This window comes from Mesoplodon densirostris, chromosome 9 (genome assembly GCF_025265405.1).
Source record: "Mesoplodon densirostris isolate mMesDen1 chromosome 9, mMesDen1 primary haplotype, whole genome shotgun sequence".
NCBI lineage: Eukaryota > Metazoa > Chordata > Mammalia > Artiodactyla > Ziphiidae > Mesoplodon > Mesoplodon densirostris.
Genome location: NC_082669.1, coordinates 70675108 through 70697110, shown reverse-complemented (window position 1 = coordinate 70697110; position 22003 = coordinate 70675108). Strand labels below are relative to the sequence as shown.

Below are 22003 nucleotides of genomic sequence, written 5' to 3'. Positions count from 1 at the left end.
TTTCTTGGCAACCAGCCAATCAGTTTTGGAAATAATATCATCAGACCATGACCCAATAAAGTCTAACAGCCTACCCCTTGCTTTCCGTGCACCATTAGAGCCTGTCGCCAATCACTAGCCATATTTCTCAGGCATACCTTCCTTTCTTTGGAAGCATGAAATGCCCCTAGATAAATCTGCCATTCTCCAGAAAAACACACTTCCCATTCAACTGCAAATCCTATTCAAATCAAAAATTAATTCAGGTAGGCAATTTAGATTTCTTAGAAAACTTCTTAAAAATGACAAATGTATGTGATGGTAAAGCCATCCAATATGTCTGCATGCTGCCTTATTAAATTAAAAACACCTGGTTTATTTATACAATGTATTCAATGGCTTACAGATTAGGATCCTGGAAACAATACATGTCTTATAGCAAAAAATATACATATAATAATCCACCTATAGTTTATATAAATGATGAAGTGTTTCTGAATATATCTATATATCTATATATGTACACATATATACTCTGTGTGTGTATTTGCAGAATCAGCACACAAATATCGCAGTCTTTCATTGGCTCTTCCACTTCAGTGTCAAGAACACCAGGTTCAAAGTCTGAAGGAGCGGAACAAAGGTCACCGCTGAGGACAAAGGACTGGCTTGATGCACCTTCCTTTGTGAAGGACCAAGTTTGCTGGACAGTGACAACCAGCAACACACGGCTTATTGCAGGGACCGATCTCATTCCAGTTGTCACAGGTCTTGGCACATCCCGGGCCACAGGTATCATACACGGCACCGTGCTTACACTGGGTGGCTGAAAAAGAGGACGTGACGTAGGTGAGATGTGGGGAAACCATTAGAGCCAGGTTAATTCACCCTCAGCCCCATGCCATTCCCGAAGGCTCACGTCACTCATGGCACTGGTCTCCCCACAGCACAGGTGCAACTCTGCATCCTAACAAAAGAATAACAAACACCCAACACTGCCCAAACACTCTAGGAACCACCTGCACCTAGAAAAACAACATCAAAGATCCACCTGCTGGGCCAGCAAACTTCAAAATAAAATAAAATGAAAAAGCTTTATTCCCAGATTGGACAAACTATACATTAGTCAAGCTACAAGGAAATCTATAGGTTATTTAGGTACTGAGAATAGTATGAAAAGTTAACTCCAAATAGTTCTTCCAGCTATTGAGCTGCGATGAATAGAAATAATTTCTGCAACCACCTCGATATTCAAATATACAGAATTACACATACAGGGAAGAAACCTGCCAAGGGTATTGGAAATGAGTGACGTATTTAAATCTAGTGATCATGTGTTGAATTAATCAATTTGAGACAAATTGAGCAAGAGTCAGGTAGGGACCAATGGAGAAAAATTAGATGTGTGACTGGGGAGAGGGAAGTAGCTGGCTGGCTGGTCAGAGAACGTAAAAATGATGATGTAGCCAAATCATAGCAAGTCACTATCTTTGTTAACTTGGAGCTGAAATGATTTTGACAATATTCTGAGACTTCCTGAAATTCATGAATACAGTTGTCAGAAAAAAACACTGCCAACGTTCTGGAAGTTTTATGACACGTGGACTTTTCCATCTGAGTTACTTCCAATGACAATCAAAGGCGCCACCCCTCATTCTCAGGAGTAGGCATGTTGATACATGCAGGGATTTAGAACAGGGAACCAGGCCGCACAGCAGGAGGTGAGCGGCGGGCAAGTGAGCGAAGCTTCATCTGTATTCACAGCCGCTCCCCAGCACTCGAATTACTGCCTGAGCTCCGCCTCCTGTCAGATCAGTGGTGAAATTAGATTCTCAAAGGAGCACGAACCCTACTGTGAACTGCACATGCGAGGGATCGAGGTTGCGCGCTCCTTATGAGAATCTAGTGCCTGATGATGTGAGGTGGAGCTGAGGCGCTGATGCTAGCGCTGGGGAGCGGCTGCAAACACAGATTATCATTAGCAGAGAGGGTTGACTGCATGGAGACCATAATCAATCAATTGCTTGCAGACTCATATCAAAACCCTATCAGTGAGTGGCAAGTGAAAACAAGCTCAGGGCTCCCACTGATTCTGCATTATGGTGAGTTGTATAATTATTTCATTATATATTACAATGTAATAATAATAGAAAGAAAGTGCACAATAAATGTAATGTGCTTGAATCATCCCCAAACCATACCCCCTCCCCACCCCAGTCCATGGAAATATTGTATTCCACAAAACCAGTCCCTGGTGCCCAAAAGGCAGGGGACCGCTGATTTAGAAGAATCCTCTTGAAAAACAATAACAATCCAGCCTCCAGCTGCACTTGCCATTGTCTACAGTTGCTGACACACAGCTCCTAGAACGCTTGGAAATCTCCAGAGTGATGAGTGTCTTTTGTATGCTGGTAAGGACTGTCTGCCTAGGGTCCCTAGATAGCTTCAGGATGGGGGTTGGTTACCAAAAAGACCAAGGCATGATTAGAGGGGTTGGAACTTTCGGCCCCATTTCCCAGGGATGGGGAGAGGGATTGGATACTGAGTTAATCACTTTCAGCCAGTGATTTAATCAATCATGCCTACATAGGGAAATTTCCATACAAAGCCCTAAATGACTAACGGACAGGTTCAGAAAACTTTGTAACTGGCAGACACATTTAGGTGCTGGGATTATGGTGTCCTCACTCCACTGGGACAGAAGCTCCTGTGCACTGGGACCCTTCTAGACTTTACTCTCTGAACCTCTTCATCTGGCTGTTCATTTGTATCCTTTATAATAAACCAGTAAGAGCAAATAAGTGTCTTCCAGAGCTCTGTGAGCAATCCTAGTAAATTATTAAGCCTGAGAGGGGAGGGGGTTGTGAGAACACATCTCTCCCCCGACTTTGTAGCCAAGTGGAGCAGAAGTGAGGGTAACCTAGGGACTCAGTACTTGCAGCTGGCGTCTGAAGTGAGGCGTCCTGTGGGACTGAGCCCTTAAACCTGTGGAGGCCGATGCTAACTCTGGGCAGTTAGTCTCAAAATTGAATGGAATTTTAGGACACCCAGTTGGTGTCCAGAGTGTTGGAGAATTGGTTGGTGTGAGGAAAAAAACAAAAACCCCACACATGTGGTGTCAACTTATTGTGAGTAAAAACAGTTCGTTTCCAGGGCACTGGACTTTTCCTTATTTCCCAACATGCTACTTATCCATTTTAAAGTAGTCCATCTATGAAACTTACTTCAATTAAGTAAACCGCATGTGCCACTTGTTTTCCGCCTGGATCCTAACTGACACAGTGGATAAGTAAAAATTTACTACTATTCTTTAAGGCTACTTTCCCTAACGTTACCTCTACCATGTAACTCTAGTATGTTGTTTCGGCTTCTCATAATTTCATTCTATTCCTTAGGCCGCTAGGAACCTCCTGCAGCCAAGCCAAGCCTGAAGACCCTGCCCTCTGCCTTGACCTAGTGCCACTGTCCAGCTCGGTGAATGTCACCACCATTCACCCTATCTTCCCCTCTTTTAGACTCAGTTCCCAACCTTTTCTCCTGCCTCTCTTGTCTGGATAGGATGTCCCTTGACTGTATACTCAGAGCACCTGGCACCCACCTCTATCCCTGCATTTGCAACATGAAATTATAATCATCCATTTCCTTGTCCCCTCTTTCTCCAACTAAATCTAGGCTACTTGAGGGAAGGGCCATTTTGTTTATTTTCAGTGGTAGTGTGGTGTTTAACATGCACAAGGGACTCAGAGAGCTGCTGTGTGATTGATGCATTGATAGATGGATGAATGAGTGGGTGGATCAACTTAATTCTTCTTCTTTAAATCTCTTAACTTATGCATTTCTGATAATCTTGACGTTTCACGGATCCCTTCCAAGTTCTCTTTTTCTCTTTTCAGTGATTAACAGAATATGCTATACATTGGACATGCCTCATAATTTGGAAACACCCTAGCCAAATATCATATTCACAACAAATAATTGTATCCATGTGTTGTTCTATTTTTATGGATCAGTGGTGTTCAAAGCTGGAAATCAGGGTCGACAGAGAACTTCCTAATGCCTGGACTCCCACCCCAGACCAATTAAATTAGAACCTCTGAAGGTAGAACCAGGTTATCAGTAACTAAAAATAATTTAAAAAATACTCCCCAGCACAGTTACTTTTAATGGGCAGTCAAGTTTGAGAACTGGTCCTGTAAACAACCCTCACATTCATGCTTCGGTCACTGTAGAGACTCACGCCTTTTCAGCAAAGAAGAGGGCAACGAATATTGCCAAAGTGGAAGTAGGTGCATAATGGAAGCTCCTGCTGTTCCCCATCTTCCTCCACCTAAAGCTCTACTGGAGCTCTTCCCAGTCTCAGCGCACTCATCCTCTCTACTGATGACTCAGGACATGTGCAGGAGCACCGTAACCCACCTCCCTACTGCCTCTCCTCATCGGCACCCAGCCTCCATTTGCCATTTCTGCTTTCTGACCCGTCTCTTCCAGGAACGTGCTCTATTATTTGTCCTTTTCCACGCACGTTAATCTCCTCTGTCTCTATTGGCTCCATCCTGTAAATATTGGAAACGTTTTCAGGTCAACACTAATCTTTAGCAAAATATTCCCTCACCTATCAGACTTCTTACCTCCAGACTTCACAGAAAAGTTCACAGTCATTTTATCCACTTCCTGTGCCATGAATTACCATTGGTGACCTACCTTCCTCACCCACCATTTTACTGAAGCAGTTTCCGCCGACGTTTTTCACAATGACCATATCCACGGACATAGAGGCAGTCCCCATTCTCACATGATCTCACCACAAAACATTTAGTCTTTTTGTCCATTTTATCTTATGACACTGAAATTTCTAGGTTCTTCTGCTAACTTTTTGCAAACACCTTCTCTCTCTTGGGCTTATGTGGCTGCTCCCTGGCACTAAATGTTCAAATTGCCTCCAAGACTCTTCCCCTGACATTCTCTTCTCTTCTCTTCCCTTTCCTTCTCTTCCTCTCTCTTCCCTTCCCTCTCTTTCTCTCTTCATCAGTTACTACAGTATTAGCTCTAATTTCTAGTCCAAAAGCTCTGAAATTGATTATCATCTGTTTGGATTCTCTTCCCAAACCAATCATTTTCCAAATCTTAATTCAAACGTCACCTCCTTCAAGTAGCTACCTGGATCTCCCCCAGGATACCCTTCCCTCTTCTTCATCCAACAGCACTTTTCACATTATAGTTATGTTTACTTGTCTTAATCCCCCAATTACTGTGCAGCTGTAGTTCTTAATCGGAGATGCTCACAAGAGTCTCCTGAGGATCTTTTAAAAGATACATATTCCTCAGCCCCTTCCCTAAAGATTTTTGCTCTGTGTCTACAGTGGAGCCTTGGGTAGCTGTAGATTTTAAAGGTTCCAGGGGTCACTACAACAAGCACCCCTGGTTGAACAGAATGAACCACTGAGTCTGGGACCCCTGAGGGCAGAGTCCTTGTCTTCTCTGATGCAAAGTTCTGGCAAAGGGCCAGGCACAGAGGAGCAGCTTAATAAATGCCTGTGCCTGTTGGATGATGATTTCATCTTAATAATGTTCAATCCATCATCCCGGTTCCCAAGCTGGATTACATTTGGCTGGCCTTAAGTTCATTTTCCACTCTGCTGCTTCCAGAATGCCTCTTTCAACTCACTTTTCCCTCCAGATACTTTGCTCCCTTTCAGATCTTGCAAAGATCCCTTCTAGTATGAAAACTCGGCAGAATTTCCTCTCTCCCACCCATGTTCTTCCTTTTCCCTCCTCTCCTGCAGACACGCATTCTCCCATGTCTTTTCCTCTCTCTGACCTCTCAATTCTTTCTTCTAATTCCACCACTTAATTTTCTACTGCTCCTCTGTGACATCTTACCTTTGACTACTGAACACTGAGATTTCCCTCACCATCTACAGGTAGAAATTAGAAGGTTGAAAATGAAGAACTACTAGAAAAAAAAAAGGATCTTTTTCATCATCTCCATTCAATTCAAATTAAGTCAACAAACATCTACGGAGTATCTACTATGTGGCAGGCATTCTCTTAGGCCAGGGAATCCAATGTGAATCAGATATCATCTCTGACCTTCAGTCTCAGGAGCCTGGAGCCTTACAACCAAATAGGTGAAGAGGACACATAAACAGATTGTTAATTAAGTGCAAGATGTACACGTTAGACAGTGAGAACAAAGAACAGTGGAGGAATAAGAGAGACATCAACTCGATGTGGAGGGTTGGGTAGGGATCCAGGAAGACTTCAGAGAATAGATCCCACTTAGATCTTAAAAGGCGAGTCAACATTGTCAGTCAGACAATGGCAGGAAGAGTTTCCCAGGCAGAGACAGCACTGAGAGCCAAGGTCGGGGTGCGGGGTAAGGGGTAAGGGGGTGTCAGCAACAACAAGCAGCCATGACCCAATCAGAAATGGGAGGATCCTTGCTTTGTTGGAGGAAGGGAGCATGGGATTTGAGTGGGAGAGTGGGAGGAGACAGAGGCAGAGAAGTAGGCAGGGGCTGTAAGCCTTGAGGAAGAGGAATCTTGCAAAGGTTTTAAATGGGGGGATGACATGATTAAATTTGCCTTCAAACTGGCACAACTTTTAGAAGATCCTAGAAAGTTAATCCTGACTTGGACCTTGTTTTATTACCCTCTATTACCTTTTCAAACTTATAAAAGGCAAACAATACCTTTTTACAACATAAATGATTTGCACAGGGGCATTTGAAAAGGCTTCATTTGATCAAATACATTTTTTAAAAACCAGGAAACTACCAAAATGGTTAGGGTTATCAGGTATTTATTCTCAAAGGGGCACATAAGCAGCTACTCTGTAATGCGTGCAAGGACCATTACACGTTACTTTCTGTGGGACTCCATAAAGGCACCACATGCTGACTTTATCAATATGTTCAATAAGTGTAGATCTATGCCCTCTGGAACTCACTGTCCCCATGTGCCCCTACTGTGCTGAAGGTCACAGTGCTGACCTTACCTCCTAATCCTTTACAGGATCCCTTCCCAGTCAGCCAAGGGAAAGATGAGTGTGTATAAGTATAGCAGAGTTGCTGCAGGGCAGAGGCCAGAATCACCTGGAGTTTGTAGAATAAAACAAGGAGGAAACTGCTCACAGAACCCAGCAGACTATCTCATGTGCTGCCGGAACACACACACCACTCTGAATATCCCAGCCCCTTGCCCACTTAGAAAATGTATTCCTCAAAGTGCAGTGACAATTAGTAGTGGCACCTACAGGGAGGTTGGCAGAAAATCTACTAAGGATGGCAAAGTAAGATGCAGGAGCAAGGTCATAGCAAAGTTACAGAGTCAGAATGTACCAAGTATCAATGATAAGGAACAAGTGAATAGAAATTGGAAAGATCTACAGAACAAATATTTCCATAAATTAGTGGATGCTCACATAAATATATATTCATAGGTATATATATTTTTCTACAGTGCACTTGCTTATTTGTGTTCTCATAATAATTAAGAACAGTGGCTATAATGCTAATTGACCTAGGTTTGATTCCTAGCTTTCTTAGTTTCCACCTCTGTGATTTTTAGAAAATTACTGAAATATTCTAAGCCTTAATGTCCTTTACAGTAAAATGTGGGTAACAGAATGTTAACATATAGATGAGAGTGGGGATTAAATAAGATAAAATGTAACACAAAGTTCTAGTATAGTCCTTGGGGCAAAGGAGGTGCTTAGAAAATAGTACACATTAATATAAATGGTTGTTAATGAAACTTCTAGAGACCTTCACAACAGCCCTCTGCACATTGTATTGTATTTAGTAACCCCTGCACTAAACCAGAGTTTCATTAGCCCTCCTTGCCACAGCTAGGGGGCATACACTTCCTATGTCATGCTAGTGCTAAACTCCAACCTAGCCTGGGAGATGTCACTTGTTCATTCAGAGTTTCTTGCCTGGCTGGTTTCTTATTTGTTCAACTTCCAAGCCTTTTACCCTGGAAAATTTCTCTTCTCAGTATTAAGTGGCCTTAAGTGCTGTCCTAAGTCAAAAGATCTGGGAACTAAAAATTAGTAAAGAGTATTCTTATAGTCTTCAATATTCCAGATGACTCAGAAATGAATCTACTGAGAGATGCTGCATATCTCCGTAAATACCAACTATCAATTTGTGGAAGTTCAGTGTGAGTGTGTGTGTGTGTATAAAAGGTTCCCCTGCAATCAAACATTGACAGAGGTATACTTCACTCAGATGGTTCTGCTAATTTTAAGTGGTAAATGGAACCTTTCAGAAGCCGTATTCCTTTTCCATTAGAAAAGTAATTTTAGCTGCTGAGAATCAGTCCCTGAACTCAGGATCCTGCAGGGGGGAAAGTGCAGTCCTCAAATGCATTGGGTGCACTGAACTGGTGTTAAATACAGCCTGGCATCAGGAAGAGAGGCTTCACATGTTCTGTATCTGATATGATCCTCATCACGGCACCATACCTAATAAAATTAATAAAGTTCTGCTGAGCCCCACATTACACCAGCATGAATGGCTGGGGCTTGAGTCCATACATTTTATTCATTTCAAAGCAGAGAAAAGGAGACGGGCATATTCAAGGTGTGGTGCAAGGGCCCTGTCTCTCAAAACCCTGCCCTTCCTATACTACCCCACACTGAGGCACTAGGTGGGAGGTAAGCCAGTTAGTCTCACCTTTCAGGAGCCTCAGCCATACCTTAATATGAGTTATTTTTATCAACTCAATCCTCCTCTGGGAAGACAGCAATGATAGAGAGGCACTCTTGCTGTGGAAAGGGAATTCAGACATAAAGATTGGACTTGGGCTTGCAGAGGAGAGAGCAAAACCAAAAGGGAAGTTCACAAGTAGATAAAAGGGTCTGAGAGCTTTTTAAGGACATGGATTAGTGACTGCGTCAAGGGGTGGCTTGAGGAAGCTTTAGTGACCCCCAAAACGCTCCTTGTCCTACTCCCCCAGAACCACCCAAACAAGCATACAAATTAATGGCGGTTTCAACTCTGGCTGCAGGTCAGAATCTCCTGAGAGGTTTCAAATGATGCACAAGGCCAATTAAAGTAGGATATCTCGGCAAGGGGCCCGGGCATAGTTTTCTGGTTTATCTTTTAAACTCCCAGAGTGACTCCAATGTCCAGCCAGACTGAGACCCACTGTCTAAGTGAACACGATGTCCATGCACTGAAAATACAGACAAAGGCAATTCTTGAGCCCTCTTCCAACCGGATGAAAGCTCCTGTCCTCCACCAGTGTAGACCCTCTAGAGTTAGCAGCGCCATGAACTGCCTTCTTTTCTAATAGCAGAGCTAAGGTTTCTAGGATTTCTGTAGACTATTGCAAACCCCAGTCTCTCCCTACCAGGAAAATCTGGTCCTTTGCAGAAAAGCGTTTGCCAACCCTTGCAGTAAAAGACAAACATTTAGTCATCTCATCTTCAGGTCTAAATAAGAGCAGCAGTTACTACTGACTGAGTATCTTCTATGAGTTGAGCACCCTCCTAAGATGTTTCACGTATGTATCACTAATGCTTATAACTCTGCAGAGTAGAGGTTATTGTACATTTCCAAAATATTTCTAAAATCTCTCTTCTTCCTCCACACACTGCCTCCATCTTAATCCAAGCCACCATCACTCTGTCACCCCAAAGACTGCAATGGCCTCTTGCCTTCAATCTTGCCCTATTCAATGTATTCTCTACACAGCAGCCTCTACACAGGGCGATCTTTCAAAAGCAGAAGGAGGGTTGCTTAAAGCCCGTCAGTGGCTTCCATTCTTCTTGGAATAAAAGCTAGACTCCTTCCCAAGACTTGCAGAGTCCTGCAATCCGGCTCTGGTTTCAACTCCACTCTCATCTTGTGCCCCCCTTTCCCCTGCCCCCCACACTGACTCCCTTCCAGTTTGAGAGTGGCTATCTTATTCAAATATGTTTCCTCTGCATGGATCTCTTGCCCTGAGTCCCTTGGATCCTTCAATGCTCGGCTGGAACATCATCCCCACAGAGACGCGCTCCCTCTTCTCCATCTAAGTAGCCACCGACTCCCTCCCCATTTGTTTTCTCTTGCTCTGCCCTATTTGCCCCCTCATCACCCTTACCACACTTAGCAAGTCTCTACCATGCTCGACTTACTATTTTTGTCTGGCTCTCCCACTGGGCTGCCAGCACCTCAGTGACAGGGGCCTCACCTCGTCTCTTACGGTCACCAAAGTGCCCACAGTGCTTTGTTCAATGCCTAGTACTTAGCCACTTTGTAAGAAACATTTCTGGGATGAACAAAGAAGTCCATTTTACAGATATCAAATAAGCTAATTCACTTGCCTGAGATCAAAGAGCTAGAACGACTATTACAGCAATCTGTCTCTCAGAAGGAAAAGAATGTTCTAGTGTTTGTATAGCCATTTCTCTCTCTCTTTCAAAAAAAAAAACAATCACACTTATCCTGAAGACCTTAAATGACTGTAATTGTCCCGAATCTCCTTTGCTCCACACATAACCTAAACCACAGCTGTGACTGTCCACGTGCTAAGCACATCCTGCTGGTAGCTTGAGGTTAGGAGGATTTTGCAACAGTGGAAATCCTTAAATTGTTCAAATGTGCTTGTCACAAAGCATTTCTCTTAAGTGCTTTCTATCCTGCCCAGTGGGAAGCCCCTGTGTTTTATCAAGTTGAAATCCAGCTGGGCCACTGATAAGATTTCCCTCTGGCCAAGGGAGGGTGTGACCATTCACATCATCAAGTCTCTTCTATTGCTATCCTGGGCACTGGAGTGAGTTTCTGATGTTTGGATCGGCTGGGAACTTCTCACCTGCACAATTCTGCTGAGGCTCCCAGTGGACGCTGATGCCCTCTCTCTGGCAGGCGCGGGTATAAGCCAGGAATGACTCGCAGTAACAGTTTTTATGGGCTGGACATTCACACATATCTGTCACGCAGGACCTAAGGGACCCAATAAAAAGAAATGAACATTCAAAAATATCAAATTATCAAATGTCCTAAATGCAGCTTGGAGAAAAGGGGTGGTGGGTGGGTGGATGTCAACACTTGATTGGACATTAAAGGTTGCTATTTTAGGTTGGAAACCTAAAAATGATATAAAAATTCTGTATGAAACCTTACTGGACACCTCTGAATAATGTGACATCAAGTTCCCTTTCTTTTAGAGCAGGACCGGCCAATAGAACTTTCCGTAATGATGGAAATAGTCTATAGTCTCCACTGTCCAAAGTAGTAGCCACTAATCCTATCTAGCTATTGAGCACTTGGAATGTATCCAGTGTGACTGAAAAACCGAATTTTTTATTTGGCTTAATTTTAATTAATTTAGTTGGCAAACAATCACATATGCCTATTGGTTACCACGTTGGGAAGGCAGCTCTTAGAATATAGTCCCTATTCAAGGTGCTGCCATTTTGTGAATAGCTCTGATATATGAATAACAGGTTCTATTACAATATAACCCAAATAGTGACCAACTTGATGAAAGCATAAAATCTCATGGCTTTCTGAAGACAAACAATTAGGATTCAATTTTGCAATATCTTAGAATCTTAGTCTTTTGAGAAACACACTGAACCTCGTTCTTTAGAACATGGGGTGACAAATTCCAAACAAAGCAAAACTATCAGGCCCCTAATTAGACTGAAAGATAAAGGCGACTGAGCCAAGGTCTTTGTTGCTTAAGTTTAAATATGGAAATGATGGGCCAGGACGTAAAGAGAACTGAAATGTGTTTTAAATACAGACTAATACATTTTCAAACATGCTGACCTCGGAGGCATAACAACCTCACACTGGAATATGATATTACAGTTTACAAAGGACTTTCACATGCAGTCTGTCACTGAGTGCTAAATAGGATGTAGCACGGTCCCTGTTTTATAAATGAAAACTTCATTTTACAAATGAACAGATAGGCCCAAAGTCACATTAATAAGTGACAAAAGAGTGAACTAAATTACGCCTCCCGAGACTAGTGCTCTTTTTGTCATAGCATACCACCATCCTCGTCTTCATCTTCCAGCAAGTTTACTGTCTAACAATTTTGACTTAACATTTTATGCAAGATGCTCAAGACTGATAAAATTAGACTACCCTTACTTTTTCCATACCCTGTTCAGTAAAACCTCTTCCTTACAGAATCTAGGTCAAGGCTGGAAGCAGAAAAAAATATTCAAGATTACAAATAGCACCAATGATCTTGACAAGTGATCAGGACACGGTCATCCAATGTTACTATGTGAGCATTTCCTCTTGGTGTGAGACGTGTACATACCTGATTATAGAGAGTAACCTGCTAGCTCTGGGTGGAGCTGGTGCACTGCCTGCTCTGAACAAGAATTAAATGGCAGAAACCATATTAAAGAATCAGTAGACTCACCGTGTACCCTCAAAGTTATTACATTTCAACACTCAAGGGCACAGCCTTGGGAACTGGGAACTAAACTGGAATAAAAGAGAAATGGATCTGAAGCCTCAAAAGTGCTTCCATTTCATCCAATGAGAGATCATTTTATGCCTGGTACTTAAGACACAATAATCAGGACAGAAAAACTACTCTCTCTTCTCTCTGTAATAATCAAGGCTGTATTTCTTAATACCTTCTCCACTTGTATTACAGAAAACCTGTGAAATTGTGTTCACCAGCAAAGCCTTTCCAATATTAGACACACATGTTGTGTCTTTAAATTCATGTGGAGCCTCCGGGCTTCCAAGAAAAGCCAAATAAAGCCCGTCCTTAAAACAGCCTCTAAATGTCTGAGTATGAACCCTCCTCAACATCATTTCCTTTGTTGTTTCGATTTTTATTTCAGACTAACCCACACTGGTCACATTCATGTTCAGACTTCACAGCAACATTTTCATCTGTCCCAGTCCTACCCTGCAAGCCCACTTCTTCACATCTGTCAAGCACCCTCTTTCCTGGCACAGGGGTATGGGTCTCTTGCCCTTGTACTCAGCTCCCACTGACATGACAAAATTGGGATGGCACCTCGTGGGCCTGGTAAAATGATGGTACTTGTATGGAAAAGGTCTCAACAGGAGGAAATGCATCCTCTGCTTTGAAAGAATGTCTAATGCAATTCTGTAAAGTTGTGTGGACAGTCAACAAACAGAATTTAACTTGTTTGCGTGAAGGGATTGCTGGCCAATGTTTTCCTTCTTTTCTCTTTATTTATTCCAGTTGTCTTATGAAGCTATTTATACAATTCAAAATAAATTATGGACAGCTAAATCCAATTCACTGAGACTGTTGAGAGAAAATGTTCTAAGCACATACTTAATAATTGCTACATACACGTACTCTATCCCACTGACAGACTGCTCTGGGCCCTCAGACACAATCAATTATATAGCTACCCTTTAAAACTAAGGAAGATTTGGGCTTCTTCTATTACTTATTCTATTGCCACTCATGAGAAACAACATTTGAGGGAAAGACGTTTGTCAAAGTCAGCCCTTGACTTGAAATATGTCACATATTTCTAAAGGCTTGAAAGATGTGTTTTGTCATAGAAGTTAAAACTATGTCTTTTTTCACTTGTCAAGTTAATTTTTATGCAAAATTGTGCCCAGGGTTTGTGAGAGAATGGAGAAATAGTGCATACTCTGCTGGAAAAGTGTAAAACTGTTAGCTCTTATGTTGAGCACTTTGCTCTACTCAGCTTTTACATGAATTACCACATTTACTCCACACAGAATTGGATATGAGGCAGGTCGTATTACTAGCCCACTTAACAGAAAGGGAAACTGAAGCTTGGACATGTTAACAAGTTGCCCAGGGTCACATGGCTGATGACAGACCCGGATCCGCAAAACCAGGACTGAACTCAGGTCTTTCTAATCTCGACACTTATATTCATAACACCACTAGAAGATCTTTCTAGAAAGCAATTTGGCAATACTTATAAGTAGCCCTAAGAAATGTTCTTATCCTTTGATAGGGAAATTCCACATCTAAGGAAATAGTAACGCATGTAGACAAAGACTTTATATACAGGGGTTTCATCACAATGCTGTTAAAATGAAAAAAAAAAAAAGAAAAGAAAAGAAAAAGAAAAAGAAATAACCTAAACTGGCTACAGTAGGGGCCTGGTTAGATACATTTAGGTGACCTCTATGACGAAATATTCTATGGCTATTACAATGATGTTTAGGAAATATATTTTAAAATGCGAGGAAATATTCAGGAAAGATTAACTGAAAAAGAGCAAAACTGTTTCAGTCTTGTGTGGTCACACACAGAAAACAAAAATAACTGAAAATAGGTATGCCCAAATATTCATAACAGTCAACTCAGAGTGGTGGCTCTTTTTATTTTCCTCCATGTTTTCTACAATGAACACATATCACCTTTCTAAAAAGATTAAAATCACAGTGTATTTTTTAAACAACAAAAAGGACGACATAGGACATATTAATATTTAAATCCAAATTTAGGAACTAGAGTGAGAAAATAAAGAATGGGAGAAAAACCGAGTTTCTGTTTATAGATCTTAGTTATTAAATACTTCTCCAGCTAAAATCTTTCCAATCTGTGGATCGGGGGCCTCCTGACATAGGCTGTGATTTGATTCACTTTATGTTGTCCTCAGATTTCCACATCATTGATCTACTGATGCTGTGAACTTGACATCCAGGCGGATGGAATGGATAACAGAATAATTATGCATGCTTCTGCTGGTTACAAAGGAATTTATTAAGAGAAAATAAAAGCATCCTCGTATGCCTTTCAAATTTCAGGGAGGGCCAAAACTATTGTCATTCAATTCCTGTTTATCACACTTAATAATTCAGCATGAGGAAAATCTAATTTATGACACAGTGGAGTTGAATTTATATATGTTAATGGAAGATTATGGTCCCTTCCTTAGTCAGTATTCACCGATATCTACATTTATATTCATTTTACAGAATCAGTAGCAGAATGTTATCACTTTCAGTAGTTACTGAGATTTATGGCGTTGGCTTCTCTGCTTTCATGGCATTATTCTGTCAGTAATGTTCTGTTTGATGCTGAGTTCTTGGTCAGAAAACACAGCCACCCATTGCTCCAGAGGGAAAACACAGGTTGCACTGCAATTAAGATTTACCAGGAATGCTCTGCAGGTAAAGAGCGCTGGCCTGTGCAGTCCCTTGAAAGCATACTTTCTGTCACAGGAGCTTTTAGTTCATGTATCTAGAAATGCTTTTCTGATTTACCCTCCCTGCACTTGGCATCTTTCCTGACAGCAGAGAGGTGCAGGCAGGACTCTTGCTCCGTGGGGTTTGCATAGCTGCATGGTGCAGAGATATGGAAAGAGGACGCCAAGAGCTACTGCAGGGTCCCAGGGAGCTGATGCTATGCTTGACAGCACTTTGTCACACCACCTGCCTTCCTTCTCTAACCATTTTATGTACGTGTGTCATGCGTCACTCAGACCCTTTGAAGGCTTTTCTCATAGCACCCAGCGGAGTACGAGTATCAGAACCCATCTGTGGTCCCTTCCCTCCCTGAAATACAACTTATCACAATTTATCTGCAGGGGAGCCCTCCTCGTCGCTTCTCCCTCCCTCAAGTTACAACCACTGCCTCCTGCAAAGCTCTAAGAGAGTAGCCACTAGCCACATGAAGCTATTTAAATGGAAATTTAAGTTAACTACGATTAAATAAGATTTAAAACTCAGTTCCTCAGTCACACTAGCCACATTTCAAGTGTTCAGTGGCCACATGCGGCTAGTGGCCACCATATTGGACACTTATACCAGTTCCATCACTGCAGAAAGTCCTACTGGTACTGGACGGTGGTACCAAGTATGCAGCTCCATGTATGTTGGAAAACCATCCCTGTCCTCCACAGAGGGATTTATAGGTGCAGTGAGATTAAGATGAAGTTCACTCCTGATGTCTTACCGGGCACCTACAGAAAAAGTTCAAATTTCTTGGCCTCAAAAAGTCAAGGTCCCTTGGGCTTCCCTGGTGGCGCAGTGGTTGAGAGTCCGCCTGCCAATGCAGGGGGCGCGGGTTCGTGCCCCGGTGTGGGAGGATCCCACGTGCCGCGGAGCGGCTGGGCCCGTGAGCCATGGCCGCTGAGCCTGCGCGTCCGGAGCCTGTGCTCCGCAACGGGAGAGGCCACAACAGTGAGAGGCCCGCGTACAGAAAAAAAAAAAAAAAAAAGTCAAGGTCCCTAGCAATATAGATCATCCCTCTTTCTTCCCCACTCATTCTTTTATCCAGTCACATATGAGTGTCTTATTAACCCTCAGGTTTCCTTCTGCCTTGCTGTTCCTGCCTTGAATGTGCCTCCTTGTTTTTTCCACTGGAAAAGTCAGATGTCTATCCTTTAAGACAGTTCAAATTCCTCCGTGGTGCTCCCTGACTGGCCCAAGAAAAGTTATCCCCTTCCTATTGGGTCTTATCCCCTCCACACCTTTATTCTTGCGCAGACCCTTTGAATCCTAATTACCTCTTTCCCTGTTTCAGGAGGAGGGCTGTATCTCGCTCATCCAGCCAAGCACTGTGCCTTGCATACACAGATCATTAAACATCAGTGAATCATCAAAAGTGGAAGAGAATGGCCTGATAACCTTCACACAGCTTGCACAGGGTCAGACAGTTGGACACCGACATCTGAAGGGCATGAATCCATCCTTGCCCCTACTTGCTGGCCACTGCCTAACATGGCCACGGCATGCGGGCTGCTGGCCACGGCCACCTAGGAACAAAGCTGCTTCTACAAGAACCTTTCCGCCATCGTTTTCACTTTTTTTCCAAAAAGTCGTTGAACTTTTTGCACCCCTCTCCCGTATCCCAGAGGATTTCTTTTTAATTTAATGAATGGTGGAAAAAAGGATTTGATGAGAGAATTCTGCATTCATGACACATTTTCGGAAAAGCACATATCCAATATTGTAGGAACAACCTATAGCTCTTCCTGTTACTAAAAAGGCAAGCCTCCAATGCTGCTAAAATCAAAACATCAAACACCTCTCCGCTTCTTAGCAACAGCATACCAAGTGATTTTCCCTTTGTTTTTTCTGGCATGAGGGCCACCCCTGCCAGACAGAAGCAAGTGCTCATGACTTTGCTACCCAAACACAGTTCTGAAGACAGATATATGAACCACTGGGAACTCTCCACACTCTGCTTCTGGGGAAACAGAAGGGCAAGCCAGGAGTGACTGCAGCCAGCCCCATCTGGGAGCCAGAGTCAGAGCTCCGGCTTTCCCCTCCGCCACCAGGAAGGGTCTTTGGCTGGGCTATGTTGTTTAATCTGGAGGTCGGCTTTCCTAGGAGCAACACTAGAACAAGACCGGAAGATGACTAGAAAACCACACTGGGGTCCTATGGCTTTCCTTGCTCCGTATATCTGGCAAGTTCACAGAAGCAAGTGAAGGCATCTCAGGCTTGTGAGTGCCTGAGAATCGATGGGAAAGGCTATGTGAGACAGAATCCTGGTTAGATGGACAGAGCGCGTTTAGCTACCAAGAGCCTACTTAAAATTTCACGTATACTTTAACCCTTGAACTCTGCCTTGACCTCCCTAACCTGAGTTACATGGAAGTAACCAGAGGTAGTAGTCATGGTCAGTATCCATGTCACATTATACCTAAGAAAACAACTCCACACGTAACTCAGTAGTGGCTACCTCGGTTCTCCTCAATACTACAGTATATGGGCACCCTTACACTTTCACACACACAAAAAACCACACTCTGACCTAAAAAACAGGGCCCAAAGATTCAATACTGTGAACTATTGAGATTGCTTTATTGAGTTGTCAATGAGAGTGCGGGGCAAACTTGCAGAGCCAGCCAGTAGGGAGTCCCTGCTGCCCGCTGCAGACCCTTCCTGGGCTAGCCACAGTTTGGCACTACCGTGGCTTAACTACGGGCGAGAATAACCGAAAGCAAATATTGGCTTAAATATTGGTTCCAGGTGGCCTGGGGTTGCCAGGCCAGTACAGCAAGGTCAGGCATTTCTGGATGGGCTTGTGCATTTCATGAACTCTATCCTAGGAGACAGGGCAGGAGACTCTGGGAGGCCAGCTGTTTCTCTGGTTGTGGATCCTAAATTTATCTGCAGTCCAGGTTTCACCACCACCAAAACACACACACACACACACACACCCACACACACACACACACACACACACACACACTTGTTAGACCCTGAGCTCACTCCTTAGTGTGAAGAATGAATTCACTGAGCCCTGTTTGTTCCAGAGAGAGGCACAGAGATGAAGAGAGAGGCACCGTACCGAGAAGGGGAAATTGTGCAGATACTAAAAACCAAACTCTTAATGAGGTAATGCCTACTATAACGGGCAGGCAGCTAGAGCAATGGGAAGCTAGAGCAACTAATTTCACAGGGGCGGGCAGGGTGTCCAGAGGTTTCACAGAGTAGGAGAGACGCAGGAACTGGGTCTTGAAAGATCTGTGGAATCATGTTTGGTTAGAGAATGAAGAAAAGGAAATTCCAGGCAAAGAGAGGGGCCCCAGGAAAAGCCCAGAGTTTCCAGTTACTCTAGAGGTAATAGCCACGGTCAGAAGGCATACCCATGTCACATTATACCTAAGAAAACAATTCCAAGCATAACTCAGCAGTGCTACTTCAGTTCTCCTCAACACTATAAGGGCACAGGTTTTCAGAGGAAAAGCCCAAGTCACCAGATCTGAGATTTGACAGTCATGTGACCTCAAACTCCAATGTTAAAAAGCAAAACAAAAAGTCCCTGACAGGCAGTCACAGAGCTGCTCCTGAAGACCTCGTTCCTCACACAATAGCGTGGCAGGTCTACTGTTAAGGCATTTCTTTCTTTTAGGCATTCCAATCGTCATCATCTCCAGCCTTAACTCCTCGGTGTGACACCTGGTGCCACACAGACGCCGTGAGTGTGCTGGTGCCCATGCTGACTCTTCCACTATCTTCCTGAGCTCCCCACTCAGCCCCGTGTGTTTTCATCTTCTTGCCTTCAGGGTCCTGCCCTATGTAACTGCTCTCTTTCTGCCGTGACAAGAATACAAATCCAACTACCAAAATAACAGGGAAATAACCTACCAAACCATTTTGATAATTATTCACCAGGAACCCCTTTAATTGCCTGGACTCTGTTTCTGTCGTGTACACACGGCCTACTTATACGTACTTCCAACCTAAAACCTAGGGACGCTACATTTGCACCTATTTTACATTCTCCAGACACTGAAAAATATTGATTGCTTTGATCGTCATAACACTCCCCAGGAGGCAAATGCCATGACCTACACGGCAGAAACTAGCATGTTGTGTAGGAGTTCCAGAAATGGGCATCAGCCTCGGACACCATTCTAAAGCCAGCGATTGTTTTGGTGGAATAAGAGGTATCTGTGGACACAGAGATCTCCTTGAAAGAGTAGCAATGCTTATGATTTTCCATAGACACCAATTTTAACAGGAGTCCCTCACACTTGCTTTGAACAGAGACCGAACGACCATCATGCATGTTCTGGAACCTAAAATATTTTCTCCCTTGATAAGGCCATATATCAAATCATATGTGGAAACTATGATTCCTATGCCCATAGTTAAGTTTTCTTGTGTCTTAGGGTCAGGGAAGGTGGGTGCACCATTCTATTTGCCCCACACCCAGGCGCTACGACTTTAAAGGGGCCAAAGCCAAAGACTCTATACACACTAACATGGTTGGAAATACTCCTCTTAGGAAAGATGAGCTACCTTTGCTTGAGTATGAAACACTGGCTCCACGAAGGGAAAAGCTGATGAACAGACATTTGCTGAGTTGTCACTCATTATTTCAGCTTGGGCATAGATGTCTCACACTCATCAGAGGAGAGAGGAAGCCTGGTCACTACCCCCCTCTAGTGGCCAAGAGTTAGAGCGTCAAGTAACCGTAATTCTTATTCCAGCATTTGCTTCTTACCCTTCACTTTTCCGGGGGAGGCTGGCTGATAAAAGAGAACATAAAAATGGCTGCTTGTCAGAAAATCAATAACTTTTCTCTTAAACACGTTCAATCCATCACTGTCATGCTCACTGTAAAACAATCGTAAGGCTGGTTGGTGGACTAAATCCCTGATCATGAACGCCTACGCGGGGTGCCTGCGCGGCGTGGGGAGGGGGTGGGGTATTGGAGGTGCACCCTGCCAGGAGGGTAAGCGAGGTGGATCATCAACGGTAACAGACCAGAAGCTTTTCCATTTTTTGTAACATCTCATTTTCCTTATGCACTGCATCTAGCTTCACATACTTTCGTTTTTACAAAAAAATCTCAAGTGCAGAAGAGTACCAGACCTTTCACGTGAGCAGGGGAGAAACTCTCTCCCGCATCTGAGGCGGTAACACAATCTGAGGCCGAAGATGCCAGCGTGATGCCAATATTCATCCATGTTCCTACCTCTTCATTAGTAAAAAAGCAGGTCCCTACAGTACCAGTATTCGTGACTGTGTCTAAACGTGGGCTAAAACTAGGTGATATTCATACGTGGAAAGACCCTCCAGGAATAAGAGGGGACTCTTTACTCAGAAAATCTCAATATCTCTTCTTTGGGGTGACCTATCTCATCATACTTCTCCCCCGACACAGACAGATACACATCATCTTTGAAACTGTTCCATTCAACTTGACCAACGCTAGTTGAGTGCCTGCTGGGTACAAAGCAACCCTGCTCTACATTTGAGACATTCACGGTGTGGTGAGGAGGGCAAGACTGGGCAAGGCAGCGGTCAACAAGCAGCACAATTAAGGAGGCTCAGCCTGGGGCTCCTGTAAGTGCAGGACGGCTCTGGAGAGGGAGCCTCCTTGAATTGCGCTGCCGGGACCCCCTGCTCATCTCTGGGCCCAGGGAGAGGAAAGTGTGCCCACACAGGACAGTTATTAGGGAGTCCTGCCTAGCAGGAAGAGGCAAAGAGCACCGTGGAGTCACCACCCCCGGGTGAAAGCCCCAGCTGTGTCACTTGGGGTACAGTCCTTCCCCTTTCTATGCCAGTTTCCCTAGTATAATCTCTCATAGGATTCTCATGAAAAGTAAGGGAAAAAACAGATTCCCACTTCCACCACCACCGTCCCTAAAGAGGAGAAATTCATCCACACCCGGAAATGAAGGTGAGAGGCAGCCAAGGCGGAAACCCCGGGGTTGGCGTCCTGGCCCAGCTGATGCTCAGAGTGAGGATGGTGTGGGAAATGGCATGCTGTTTTCTCTTCTCTCTCGCTCTAGGGTGGCATCCCCTCGCCTCTGCTCCTGGGGACTTCTAGCCCCTGCAGCTCCGGGACGGGTCTGCCTGTCTGGACCGCGCCTGCCCGCCGAGAGGGCAGCTATCGCGAGAGCTTCTCACAAGGGCGGTGAGGATAATCCACGAAAGCGAAGGCATCCAGCATCTGGAGGCCACACCCCAGCCACACGCAGCAGCCGCCACCAGCCCAGCTGCTTCAAAGGGGCCGATGCTTCCAGGGCCTTTTTCACATTAGGCAGTGGACGGCTGCCAAGCCCCACAAACCCTCTACTACGTGCGCTAATAAAAGGGCGGCAGTGGCGGCCGCCCCTGGAGGATGCTGCGCGGCGGTGAACTTTTTTCAGATGCTGGGTGCCTTTCATCAAGCATCCGCCGACAAGCCTCCACCATCAACTAGCATTCACATCCAATCACCGTTCAAGGAAGGGCTTTTCTGCACTCCACAGTCTGTGCAGCTTGGCTGCACAAGGGAAACACAATCCACCAGATCTAAAAGGAGAAGTGTCCTTCCTGAGAGGCCCAGCTCACCCCATCAATGCGAGATGGCACGCAGCTACTCTCAAATCACAGAAAAGAGGTTTAGGGATCAGACATTCCCCAAACCCAAATCATAAACACCCTGGGCCCACCGCTTCCTCACCAGCTCCCCACCCTCTGCTGGAATGACAGCACCCTTGTATAAGCCCCAGAGAGATGGAATGCGAGGCCTATTTCCTGGAAGCAAGTAAGGAGAAATCGCTTTAAAGACCCCGCAATGCTCACAGCCCCGAGAGTGGAAGAGGTTGCGGTGAGGCAACATTTCCTGAGTACCTGCTACAT

The 22003-nt window shown here is 44.2% G+C and overlaps 1 protein-coding gene across 2 annotated transcripts in view; it reads right to left on the bottom strand.

Annotated features, from left to right (window-relative positions):
* Positions 1–623: 623 nt before the first annotated feature.
* Positions 624–22003, bottom strand: part of BMPER (BMP binding endothelial regulator) — a 252603-nt gene continuing 231223 nt past the window's right edge. For both annotated transcript variants that reach the window (XM_060108393.1, XM_060108394.1), the window contains 2 exons: positions 10782–10912; positions 624–805 (listed from right to left, as the gene is read on the bottom strand). In XM_060108393.1, coding sequence (XP_059964376.1) covers positions 624–805; positions 10782–10912 — 313 coding nt within the window. The remainder of the gene's footprint in view (positions 806–10781; positions 10913–22003) is intronic.